General features: G+C 41.8%; 1 protein-coding gene across 28 annotated transcripts in view; it reads right to left on the bottom strand.

Moving 5' to 3' along the window:
* SLMAP (sarcolemma associated protein) overlaps positions 1 to 13409 on the bottom strand; it is a 161785-nt gene that overhangs the window by 89051 nt on the left and 59325 nt on the right. For 18 of the 28 annotated variants that reach the window (XM_073351457.2, XM_073351449.2, XM_073351450.1 and 15 more), the window contains exon 3: positions 2383 to 2536. In XM_073351457.2, coding sequence (XP_073207558.1) covers positions 2383 to 2536 — 154 coding nt within the window. The remainder of the gene's footprint in view (positions 1 to 2382; positions 2537 to 13409) is intronic. The other 10 variants (XM_073351448.1, XM_073351475.2, XM_073351463.2 and 7 more) reach the window with 1 other exon arrangement.

Consider the following 13409-nt stretch of genomic DNA (forward strand, 5'->3'; position numbering starts at 1 on the left):
CATTCTACATATTCCTGGAATGCACTATATATGGCATTCATTGATTGTAGATCTAATGGCATTTTAAAATAATTCCCAGGCAAGTCTGTAATGCATAAATGTTGCTTCGTTTTTTACTCACAACACTGATTCCTCATCAAAATCAAGTTTGCAGAGGACTGAAGGACACTTGATGAAATTTTAAGTTGGGTAAGTTATTAGATAAAATTATTCAATTCAGCAAAATGGTGCTTAAACGTCATTCTACCTTTTTCTTTTAATACAAAAAAAACCTAAAAATATTTAGTTCAGAAAGAAACTCAAGAGATATATATAGTAGGAACGTTTGGGATGGAAATAAAAAGCAGAGTTCATTTGGATGACCTTTACTCCCAGCCTATTCTGAAGGTAATTTACAGCCCTATAAGACCCTTCTGATGCCTTGATGATTGATGAATTACTCCCCAATTACTTAACATATTCCTTAATTCCCTATTAAAGTTTAGTCTTCATATTTTAGTGCCCAATATAAACTGCAAGGCTAGAGCCACACACTTACAAACATATAGGAGGAAAGAACAAAAAACACTAAACAACAGCATGAATTCATAATCTCATCCTATTCACCTTATGACCTTTAAAATTTCTGCTATTCAGGGATACTACTGAGTATCCCATCTATCCTATCTCATCTGCAGTTAATCCAGTAGTTTCCCTCAACTATCAATTTATCTTAATACTCTCTTCTTCCTAATATAAGGTTTTTGAATATCATCTTTATAAAGAAAGTGAAGAATTCTAGTACAAGAGTAGAGACTAACTTTATGCCTCCATTGAGGCACTTACATTCTCTTGCCAAACTTTGTGTTGCTGAATAAATAATTCATGCAGGATTCTTTCCAAGAATTCTGATGTGTAAATCACCTAACGGGCACTCATTTTCTTAAGAAATTTCTGAGGCTATGTATTATAAGCCTATTACAAGCTCATGCATAGAACAGGGGTGGACAAACTATGGCCCGGGGCCACATCCGGCCCATCTGGCCCTTGAGCTCCCTCCAGGAAGCAGGGTCTGGGGCTTGCCCTGTTCTGGCACTCCAGCTGGGGGCTTGCCCCACTCCATGCGTGCTGTGGCTCCACACGGCTTCCGGAAGCAGTGGCATGTCCCGCCTCCGGCTCCTATACATAGTGGCAGCCAGACGGCTCGGCGCGCTGCCCCCACAGCTCCCATTGGAACCACAGCCAATGGGAGCTGCAGGGGCAGCGCCTGCTGAGGGGGCAGCGCGCCAAGCCACCTGGCTGCGCCTTCATGTAGGAGCTGGAGGGGGGACATGTCGCTGCTTCTGGGAGCTGCTTGAGGTAAGTGCTGCCTGGAGCTTGCACCCCGACCCCCTCCTGTGTCCCAACTCCCTGCCCCAGCTCTGATCCCCCTCCGAACCCCTTGGTCCCAGCCCGGAGCACCCTCCTGCACCCCTAACCCCTCATCTCCAGCCCTACCCCAGAGCCCGTACCCACAGCTAGAGCCCTCATCCCCTGCACCCCAACACCCTGCCCCAGCCCAGAGCCCCCTCCCGCACCCTGAACCTCCTCATTTCTGGCCCCACCCTAGAGCCCATACCCCAAGCCAGAGCCCTCACCCCCTCCCACACCACAACCCCCAATTTCGTGAGCATTCATGGCCCGCCATACAATTTCCATACCCAGATGTGGCCCTCGGGCCAAAAAGTTTGCCCACCCCGGCATAGAATAAGCCTAACAAAGAACAAGAAATGACAATCACTATTAGAAAAATTAGCTAAACTGTACATAAATGTAGAAGAAAGGGGCTAGGGACAGCAGGTCTACCAATTAACAGCTTTTAGTGATGCAGCTTTTATCTTAATACAGGACTCTCTCGAGTATGCATGCTTATAGGAGAGCGCGAATTCGAGTTGGAGGATGAAGCATTTCTTTTTCATTTAACAGTCCCTCAGTTAGCAGCAGCATATCTCTAGCTTTCCATCGTCTTTTTATCCCTTTCCCTCTCAATTTCAGAGTGCTCCCAGTAGCAATAGCAGCAGGGGGAGGGGAAAAAAAAAAAAAAGTCAGCCAGCAAGAGCCTCATCAGTTTCAAACTATTGCTGACCATGCTATCAAGAAATACTTGATGCAAATGTCCATCTGCACCAGCACCATCCTCATCCTATTGTTTGACAATACTGTGGGATTCTCCTCTCTGGAGGGTAAAAAACCTTGGTAAAAACCACACAGGAACCCCTGGATTCCCTACAATACTACAGCCTATTTAAAACTTTTTAATTTGTTTGTTTTTCCCACTGAAGTTTTCTGTGTAATACAATGTTCCCAATAAGTATACTTGACAACTGAAGTTAAAAATAGAAACTAAAAAAAGGTGATCCGTACCCTTACCTTTCCGCGTGTTCTCTGTCACATCTACACCAAACTGGATGAGGTCACCAGACAGAATCTCACATGGTGGGCTTTCCTCAGATCCTCTACTCAATCTCTGACTGTTTATGAAGGTACCATTACTACTCTTAGTGTCTTGAAGATAGAACTGTAAAGAAAGAAATTACACTGCAATAAGTTTTCTGAAAGAAGAAAGTTTGATTAAATGGAAGCTGCAGACAAATTCCATTCTACTGTAGAATATCAAGTTAATACACAAGCTAGGAATAAGAAATACTTCTGTTTGCAAACTTCACATTTTACATTATGTCTATACTTGAATTTTAGTGTGCTTTAACACACACTAATGTGTGTTAACGAACCCTACTGTAAATTCAAGCATAGCTGCGACACAAACAATTGTTGCTAGTTTTGTTTAAACAGGTAAGTATGACTAGCAACAAGCATTTTTGCAGTGTCTATTTTAAAATTCACGATCATGTCAGTTAACACATCTAACCCTTAAAGTGGTTCAGACATTTAACCCTTAAGAAATCAGTGTTTCTATGATACAAATAAGCCAGATTGTACAACAGGGCACTGATGGTAAAAAGAAAAGCTTGGGAAAAAATGAAGACTCAGGAAACAGATATGGGGCCAAGAAGGTGAGAGAAGCAAATCCAAACGCAGAATGGAAATACTGCTGCAGAGGACCAGCTCTCAACTCCTCCCAAATATTTAAAAAATACTGACCTAGAGATAGGCCATATTGAGGCATCTGAGGGTGGGATTTTCAAAAGCACATAAATGACTAAGGAGTACATTTACAAGTAACTTCAAATGTTGAGTACAGCCTAGCCAAAACATTTTTTGATTTTTATTCTCATGATAAGCATGTTAATAAGGCCCCTTTACTTGTCGACTGTCTATTTCAGCATAAATATAAAGTCTAAGTATGAAACCTCTGAAGAGAATAAAATTCTATGTAAAATCTAAAATCTATTAACAATTAGAAAACCAAAGAAACAAGTACAAAACAAACTAACAATTTAAGATGATAAAATGGGAAGAAAACTTACTCCATAAAAATCTTATTTATATTGAAATGAAATTCTTTAAATTTTTAGTTTTACAGAGCTGTACATGAGAATGATGACAGAGTGTTATCAGATATACAATTTAACTAAAAAAAATCCTCCAATATTTACATTTATAGTAACCTTAAGTGTTACAAGGTGGTGTTTTCAACTGGAAATGCAATTTTTAAATTGGCATCCCCCCAAAAATCAAACCCCAAGAAGGTATTACTATACCAAAAGTTTCTAGTGCAGACCTGGCTTTAGATGTATTCTTTGAATTGCAGTATTTAGTAATTAGTCTCCATGAAGAAACATTATTAGAATGCTGTGGTTTCAGGAGCAATTTCTGGTTATGTAATTTTCATATCCCTCAAATTATTTCACTACATTTACTAAACAAGTATAAAATTTGACCAGTTTGCATGACACGAGTATACTTTTCAGCTATTAATCTCAAACACGGGATTATTTTCTATAATTATGCTTTTGCAGTTTTAGGTTTTATTTTGGTCTGCTGGTATGAAAGGCATCTTCACAGATTACTATTGCTCCACAAGCCTCATGAAGGCTGAAGCAGCAGACTAGGGCTTGCACAGTTCAAGCTTCTTCTATTCTTTGCCTGTCTTCCCCTGGGCACAGAGTTGCTCGTAAGTGCTAGAGTCAGGTCTTTGATTAAGGCACAGGCTCAGTCCTACCAGTGCCTGTCCTCTATCCAGAGCCATCCCTTGGGTAGGGTGAATCAGGGCGACCGCTCTCTGCCCTGCACTTTAGGGGGCCCCATGGACTGGTGTGATTGGCCAGCACAATCGGTCCCAGAAAAGACAAATCCATCACTTCCGCCCTGGAACCTGCCCCGCTCCACACTCTGCGGGCTGGTGCGACTGGCCGGTGGATTAGTCTCTTCCGGGCCCGACCCGTCACTTCAGCCCCGGGGGCCCGCACCCACCTCGGGACAGCCCTGCCTCTATCTCATCCTCCCTTTCCTCTTGTATAAGAGTGGAGCCTTTCTGGGGTAGATCTGCAGGGTTTTGACAGACAGTCTAAAATCTAAAATCTATTAACAGAACATCTGGTGGGGGGGGGGGGTAGGAAAAAACAAGAGGAAACAGGCTACCTTGCCCCTTTCCTACCGCCCCCCCCCCCAGATGTTCTGGTTTAACTTGGATTTTAACTTGAAGAGTGGTCAGTTTGGATGAGCTATTACCAGCAGGAGAGTGAGTTTGTGTGTGTATGGGGGTGGGGGGAATGTGAGAAAACCTGGATTTGTGCAGGAAATAGCCCAGCTTGATTGTCATGCACATTGTGTAAAGAGTTGTCACTTTGGATGGGCTATCACCAGCAGGAGAGTGAATTTGTGTGGGGGGGTGGAGGGTGAGAAAACCTGGATTTGTGCTGGAAATGGCCCACCTGATGATCACTTTAGATAAGCTATTACCAGCAGGACAGTGGGGTGGGAATAGGTATTGTTTCATATTCTCTGTGTATATATAAAGCCTGCTGCAGTTTCCACGATATGCATCTGAGGAAGTGAGCTGTAGCTCACGAAAGCTTATGCTCTAATAAATTGGTTAGTCTCTAAGGTGCCACAAGTCCTCCTTTTCTTTTTGCGAATACAGACTAACACGGCTGTTACTCTGAAACCTGTTGTAGGACAGTTTTCCTCAGCTTATGATTTTAGACATTTGCTATACAATAAAGCTATTCTCTTTGGAGGATTAATCTAAATAGTATTAGGTTTCCCACAATTGTGTAAACCTGACACACAGTATCAACACTTGATGCAGAACACCAAAGTAAAGTGGGTTTGAGTAGGGAAAGAGTGCACAAAAATCAACTCCCCAATTTCCAGGCAGAGTAAAGAACAGCTCAGTGGCTCCTTTTATAGCTAACGGATTAAAAAGGGACTGCAATCTCACACCCCCTTTGTTATCACTGGCTCTAGGAGCCACAACTCTGCCTCCCTCACATGCTGATCTATCAAGAGTTGGCACAGAACCCAACTCTACTGAAGTGTGTGTAGAATTCATTATCCATCTCTCCAAACTTAGAAAATGACATGGTTACTCCAAAGGTCTAGTATGTTTCTCATTTAGAGACTGCATTAAAACTTAGATTAGCAAGTCAAATAAGACTGCTTGCTATTGCACATGGAAAATTTAAACCAGGGGTCGGCAACCTATGGCACGTGTGCCAAAGGCGGCACACAAGCTGATTTTTAGTGGCACTTTGCTGCCAGCCAGGATGGATGGAACTGCTGCCGGCCTGCTGCCAGCCTCGATGGAGGGAACCCCGGGCCGGCAGCAGGCTGAGCGGGGCCGATGGCTGGGAACCCGGCTGGCAGGGGCTGGCCGACGGAACCCCAGACTGGCAGCGGACTGAGCAGCTCAGCACACTGCCGGTCTGGGGTTCTGTCTGCTGGTCCCTGCCAGCTGGGGTCCTGGCCGCCGGCACTGCTCAGCCCACAGCCAGTCTGGGGTTCCGTCGGGGGTGCCCTGTAAATTTATTACTGGCACGCAAAACCTTAAATTAATGAAGACTTGGCAAGCCACTTCTCAAAGATTGCCGAACCCTGACTTAAACCATCCTTTGCAAATCAGCCCTACCCTATAAAATCAAGAGCCCAACTGCTGCTGCTACAAAACACAAAAAAGTAATGCTCAAGCCTGAAACATTTGAGAAGAATATCTGAGTGGTCAAACTATTAACCTCTTAGTATACAGCCAATATTTTTGTGTAACGGCTGTTTACTGTTTTTATATTTCTCCATAATGAGTGGAAAATGGGACTGAAAATACTCAAACCCTGCAGATCGCCACCTAACAGACTAAACATGAGCCAGCAGGACTGCTTATTAGTATGTGTCACAAATGTAATTTGAAAAACTCAGAAATGCCTCATTAGCCAAAAGAATAAACTCAAACTGTAGTTTCTCTTCTGGAAACCACTGAGACCCACTGATTGCATCAAGCTGGGTAATGTAAACTTTACCCAACAGGCAAAATCAACAGAATCGGAAAATGGCAACCAAACAGTGGAAGAATGATTCCCAAACACCCTGAACAGCATTAAAGCAGCACATAAGATCGCTGTCAATCCAGTAAGAAAATTAAAGAGACACTGAGAAAAATATGGCCTGAGGCAGTCCTCCTCTCCCCAGTAGCATGCTAAACAATGTTGTCCCTCTTACTGAGTGAATATTTTTCCTCAGTATCAGTGGTCCCCAAACTGTGGAACGTGCCCCCCTAAGGGGCATGGAGGAACATTTGGGGGGCACGCTGCAGGGACTGGGCCAGCTCCCACAGGGGACAGGAAGGGAGCGCCATAAAGCTGCAGCTCCGCTCCAGCCCCTGCTCTGCCCCGACCCTAGCTCTGCCATCATCCCCTCTCTACCCCAGGCCAGCTCTGCCTCTAGCCCCAGCTCCTTCCCCTGCCCAGATCAGCCCCCAGCTCCACCTTCAGCTCAAGATCCTCTGCTGAGACAACTAGGCACCACTCTTGTCTGGAAAAACTACAGTGCTGCATATAAACAGAAGTTCAGAAAATAAAATTCATCTCCAAAAAATTCAGGTATCCATTGCATCATTCAGGTACGGCCATTAAATTGCAAATACTGATCAGATATTAAAGGGAACAGTTCCGTGTGATACTTCACCCTCCCCTCCAAAAAGATAAAACATTTTACCACAAAATATGAACACTTTACAAAAATAGACTTCCTTTAACATCAATGTCACTAATTTTGATGTAGAAGGCATATTTTGAAGACAGCCAGATCTAGAGGAGGAGTTCTAATTTACAAGTACTTTATATATAGTTGACTGACTTGCTGCAATAAGACATTTGTCACCATAGTTACTAATTACTACTTTTTAAAACATCTCTCTTCCTTAATTTTGTCATTGTGGCTCACATAAGAATTTGGGGAAATTAACCTTTTGCTACAAATGCTAAGCAGAGTCAAAACAAGCATTAATTTCAAATTCAATTCCTTTTCTTTATAGCGTATTCTTAAAGTTTGTTGCTTCACATTCTAACTTCTCCCTTTCTAAACAAACTACAAAGAAAACAAAACAGCTTATGGAAGTTGATTAACAGCCTCAGAAGAGGTGGTGTAATTCCACCCAGGAAGAGGATAACAGAGAAAAGTTCTCAGCAAAAGCTCCAAATTAGATGTAGTACTAATTATAGAAAACTCTCTTAGATAAGAGCGATTTAAACTGACTTTAGACTTAAAAATAAAGAATGTTTAAATATTAGATAGTTGCTTTAATAATAAAAAAATTACACAATTATAAAGGCAACATCCATGGCAACACAGAGAGCAAAACACATTTGACACCATCAGCTCAGGATTAAACAAAGATTAAATGGCTAGCCAACTACAAAAGCAGTTTCTCCTCCTTTGGTGTTCTCACCTCAACTGCTAGAAGAGGGCCTCATCCTCCCTGGTTGAGCTAACCTCCTTATTCCTAGCCTGATTCTTGCTTGCATATTTATACCTGCCTCTGGAAATTTCCACTATATGCATCCGACGAAGTGGGTATTCACCCACGAAAGCTTATGCTCCAGTACGTCTGTTAGTCTCTAAGGTGTCCCAGGACTCTTTGCCGCTTTTACACATCCAGACTAACATGGCTACCCCTCTGATACTTGACACATTTTTATATTACAATAGATCCTCAAGTCCCCAACTGGAATAGAGGGCCCACTGAGCTAAGCATTGTGTATATTAGGGTGACCAAATGTCCTGATTTTATAGGGACAGTCCCAATTTTTCGGTCTTTTTCCTATATAGGCTTCTATTACCCCCCACCTCCTGTCCTGATTTTTCACACTTGTTGTCTGATCACCCTAGTATGTGTGTTATATATATATATATATATTATACACACACACACACGTATATATACACACACATATACACACACACACACACACACACACACACACAGAAAGAGAGAGAGGCTTCCAAAGGGCTCACAATTTCAATAGAAGAGACAAGAAGTTGGGAGAAAGGAAGTATCTCAGTTTTACAGACAGGAATCTGAGGCACAAGGAGATTCAACCATTTGTCCAAGGCCACACAAGAAAAATCTGTACCAGAGCTAGGAATTACTCCAAATGCTCTAAATCCCAGACCTAGTGCTTTAACCTCAAGGCCATCCCCTTGTCTCAATTTATTTTTCATTATTTCTGCGATAAATAAAAGGGGGGTGGGATCTCTCTTTTATGGACACCCAGCCAGCCATAAAATCCCTCTTAGTAGTTACTCTCTACTTTCTTTACCTGTGAAGGGTTAAAAAGTTTCCCTGGATGGGTAAAAGGAAGGGAGTGGGCACCTAACCAAAGGAGCCAATGAAAAGGCTAGAATATTTTAAAATTGGAGAAAAGCTTCCCCTTTGTCTGTCTGCTGTTCTCGGGGGAGAAGCAGAGACAGGGCTGGAACTATGCTGTAAGAAGCTTGGGGCCAGATATGAAAAATCATCTGAATCATACCTAGAAATTACTCACTTGAAACCCCTAGATATGTAAGTAGATCAGGAAATGTCTAGGAAGATGCAATTCTGTTTTTTCTTAATTTATTTATTTATTTATGGCTTGTGGATTCCTCTGTGCTAACCCCAAATGCTTTTGTTTTGCTTGTAACCTTTAAGCTGGACCTCAAGGTGGTTATTCTTGATGCTTAATTTTTGTAAGTGGGTTTTTTAAATCTAGCAATAGCCTAAGTTTTCAAATGTATTTATTTCTTTTTTAAGAACAGAATTGGATTTTGTGTCTTAAGAGGTTTGTGCACATGTTGTTTAATTAGCTGGTGGCAACAGCTGATTTCCTTTGTTTTCTCTCTCAGCTCTTCCCCGGAGGGTGGGGTGAAAGGGCTTGAGGGTACCCCATAGAAGGGATTCCTAAGTGCACCTTCCTGGGTTCTCAAAGGGGTTTTTGCACTTGGGCGGTGGCAGCATCTACCCATCCAAGGTCAGAGAAAAGCTGTAACCTTGGGAGTTTAATACAAGCCTGCAGTGGCCAGTATTAATTTTTAGAATCCTTGCGGGACCCCACCTTCTGCGCTCCAAGTGCCGGAGTGGGGAATCAGCCTTGACAACTTCAACTTAAAAGTTTTAGGTCACTTCTCAGAAGGCATTTGATCCAAGCACAAAAGAAACATTAGACTTTGCTTTACACTTCTGAAGCCAAATTTTCACGCAATGGTAAAACAGAACTCTTACACCATTATAAGATTTAGCACTTCTTACTAGAACTTCATTTTATTCAAGATGGCAAAATTACATCACTAGAAATTACATCATGGCAAGTTCTAGCCTAGTAACTATTCACTATTTTTATCAATGACCAGGAAGAAAGAGACATTATTGATAAAGTATGCAGATGACAGGGACTGGGGCGTGGAAAATAAAGAAGAGGTCACTGACAGCTATCTGGATCACTTGGTAAGCTGGGTTCAACATGAATTTTAATATAACCAAATGCAAAGTCATATACCAAAAAAAACAAAAATGCACGTCATCCTTATAGGATGGGAGACTATCCTGGGAAGCACTGCTTGTGAAAAAGACCTGGGGGGAAAGGGGGTAATGGCAGATAATTAGCATAACCTGAGCTCCTAGCAAGATGCTGTGGCCAAAAGGGTTAACGTATCCTTGAATTTATGAACAGAGGGATATCGAGTAGGAGTCGAGAGGTTAATAATCTCTGTATTTGGCACTGGTATGATTGCTACTGGAATACTGAGTCCAGTTCTAGTGTCCACAATTCAAGAAAGATGTCAAAAAATTTAAGACAAAGTTCAGAGGAGAGCAATGAGAAAGACTATGAGATTGGAAAACTTGACTTGGAGTGAAAGACTGAAGGAGCTCGATCTATTTAGCTTACCCAAGAGAAGCTTAAGGGATGCTGCTTAATGAGAAAACAAGGTGGCACTATTTAGTGGGAGAAATTTCCTGGAATGTAATTAAGACATAAAAGGGCAGTTCTTGATACTCTGTCAGCTGATCTTAGAGAAGCAGGTCTGTTTTGGACCTAAAAATACTTTTCAAAAAAGTTGGGGGGGGGGGGGGGGAAGAGACATGTTCATTGGATTAAAGGCAGTAGTTTATGTTTGAATCATTCAGGGCTCTTCTCGGCGGCAGTTCGGCAACAGGGTGTCCAGCGCCCGCCACAGTCTTCTGGGAATAGCAATATGCTATTCCCACAGAAAGGTTGGGGACCACTGCTTTAGACACTGAGAAGAGGAGGCGGGTATTAAATCCCCAGTCATTAGCAACAATGTAAGGTGAAATATGTCAAATCAAAAAATTACCAACAAAAAGCAACCCTCGTTTACATGGATAAGACTGAGTTTTGGTTTTAAATTGAAATTGTATTAGTTAAGCTCAAGTTGGAGCTTCCCAACACTGCAAAACCTTTTAGTTTACATTAATAAAGCATCCAACCACAGGCCAAATTCCTGAGAAATTGTTATTCACTACATAGCCTTGAGATAACCAATCAGTTTTTTGTGTAAATTAATTTTGGTTCAGAATGATTTGGGGGAGAATTTGATGAAGAAATACCTTCAAAATGTTTAATTGGCAAAATGTGATTTAAGAGATCAAAATATGTATTTTACAGTACTGCTCCTGTAGGGGAGAAGGCCTTGTGCAAAAGATATAAAAATACATTTTCTGTAGTTCCACCTAAAGAGGCTGAGCCGATATACTGTGACCAACTATAGCTTTAAAAGACGGAAAAGAAGAAACCTCAGGCTGAGCTCTGAAGGCTAAATACCTAGGATAAATATAATGCTTTGAAGAAATAAGAAATTATATAATGCTATCATCATCATCTGTGTTCTCTTATGATTTACTTCCTGGTGACTTGGATAGTGAATGGAGTAGAGCTAGTATTATTGTTTACTATGGGCAACTACAAAATGATAGGGGTTCTGGTGGGTGAAATATGTTCAAATTTTAGTGATGAACACACTAGGTAAAAATTATTTGAACAGCAGGCAATACTAAAATTCAATTGTAGCGTGTGCTGATTTTGACGGAGAAAGTGAGTGAGGTAGCTAGACAAAGGCAAGCTTCCCCACATAGCTCTTTCAATCCTTAACTTGATTTCCATAGGTGGAATGCTATTGTATCAAAGTTTTAAAATTAATTTATTCTCCCCTTAAGTGGGAAATATCGCTACCCTCAACAGAATTCCTGTACTAGACAATAAAGTGTTTCTAAGATCTCTCAGATAGCAAATAACTTTCTAATCTTAAAGTCATGATCAAGAGGAAGTGGTTAAACCTGACAGTTATTTTGTTAACTTGCTCTGCATTAAGTAAATTTTAATATATGACTACGAATAAAAACATTACTCTTTTTTTTTTTTTAAGACTAAAGTGGTCAGAAGTGAACAATAAAAAAAGGAACTCTACCTTGCTTTGACAGAGCATCATTCTAAATTAAGAAACTAGCACTAAGCCAAATCAATCCCAGAGACTTTTTAAATTTGAAGTCTGAAATTATTAAAATCATATGTGAACTGAATAAAACTGAACAAGAACATGATCTATGACATTTAACAAAAGGAACCCTTGATCATTTTACAGAAAAACACTGGAAGGTGGGGACACTGGAACAATTTGTATAGTGGGAGTGATGAGAGCCATTGAACTGAACTCTAAACCATGTATATGAATACTCCTGGGGGCGTTCTGCACCAAAAAATTAAAACTGCTGCACCAAAAAAATTAAAATTCTGTGCACAATATTTTAAAATTCCACAAAATTCTTCAAATTTTATTTGTTAACATAAAATTACATAATTAAACCCGTTTCAATTATTTTGTAATATATTTCAAAATACCTGTCAGCAAGTATGTTCCTAACAGTACAGACACATTCAAAAATACCCCCAGGAGGCAAGAGTTAAAGAAACACCTATGACAACCCAGTTCCTCTTTCCCTGCCACCTCCTCCACCACAATCCCAGGAGGGGGGCCAGACACTCACAACCCCTCCCCCCAGAGTCCAGCTGCAGGCCCACCCTAGCCAATACACCTGAACCTCCTCTCCCCCCCCCCCCCCCGAGCCCAGCCGCAGGTTCCCCCGAGCCCAGCTATGCACACCCCCTCCCCCCAGAGCCCAGCTGTGAGCCCCCAGCCAAAACACCTGCCCGTCTTTCCCCCGCAGAACCCAGGGATCCAGAGGGAGAAACAGCCTGATGCTTGGTCCCAGGTTTGCACGGAGTTTCCTGCGTGCAGCCTTCTCCTTCCCTCAGAGCATGCTGAGAACTGCAGCTGTCAGGAACCCTTTAGATCCCACCCCTTCCCCCAGGCAGTGTTTTCTATACAAGAGCTGGGCTCTGCTGGTCCAGCAGCCCCTAGTGGCAGCCAGCCATACTGCAGACCATTTACGTTGGGGAAAGGAAATTCTGTGTGCAAGTTAATTGCTGCAAAATTCTGTATTGTGCAGTGGCACAGAATCCCCCTAGGAATAATAATATGAAGGAAATCATTTCAAGCATGGGGGGGGGTGCAGCAGCACCCGTAGCTCCAGCACCTATTCTGGAAGCTCTGTAGTTGATAGACAAAGAAGGTAAAGGAGGAAGAAACACTGTTACACGTGCTAAGGAAATCCTGAAACATCAATCAGTTTACAGGAGTTTGTCCAGTTTTATCAAATGAAGGGAATGAAGCATTTGAGGAGAAAAAGGCGAGCCTAATTATCCAAAATTAAAATGAACCATTTTTTCTGCATCCTCAGAATGTGAAGCTTGTATAGAAAAAGTGTTTATAGTTTACAAACCTTTGATTATCTGAACAAACCCAATGTCCCTGGAGATGTTCAACTAATCTTTCCTGCAAAAGGAAGCAAATTAAGCCATCATCTTTTCCATTTTTTTAAAAACGTAAAAGCTGCATAACAAATGAATACAGCAGAATTTTAAAAGTTTATCAGGTATCTATTAGCC

Source organism: Lepidochelys kempii, chromosome 7, assembly GCF_965140285.1.
Source record: "Lepidochelys kempii isolate rLepKem1 chromosome 7, rLepKem1.hap1, whole genome shotgun sequence".
Lineage (NCBI taxonomy): Eukaryota > Metazoa > Chordata > Testudines > Cheloniidae > Lepidochelys > Lepidochelys kempii.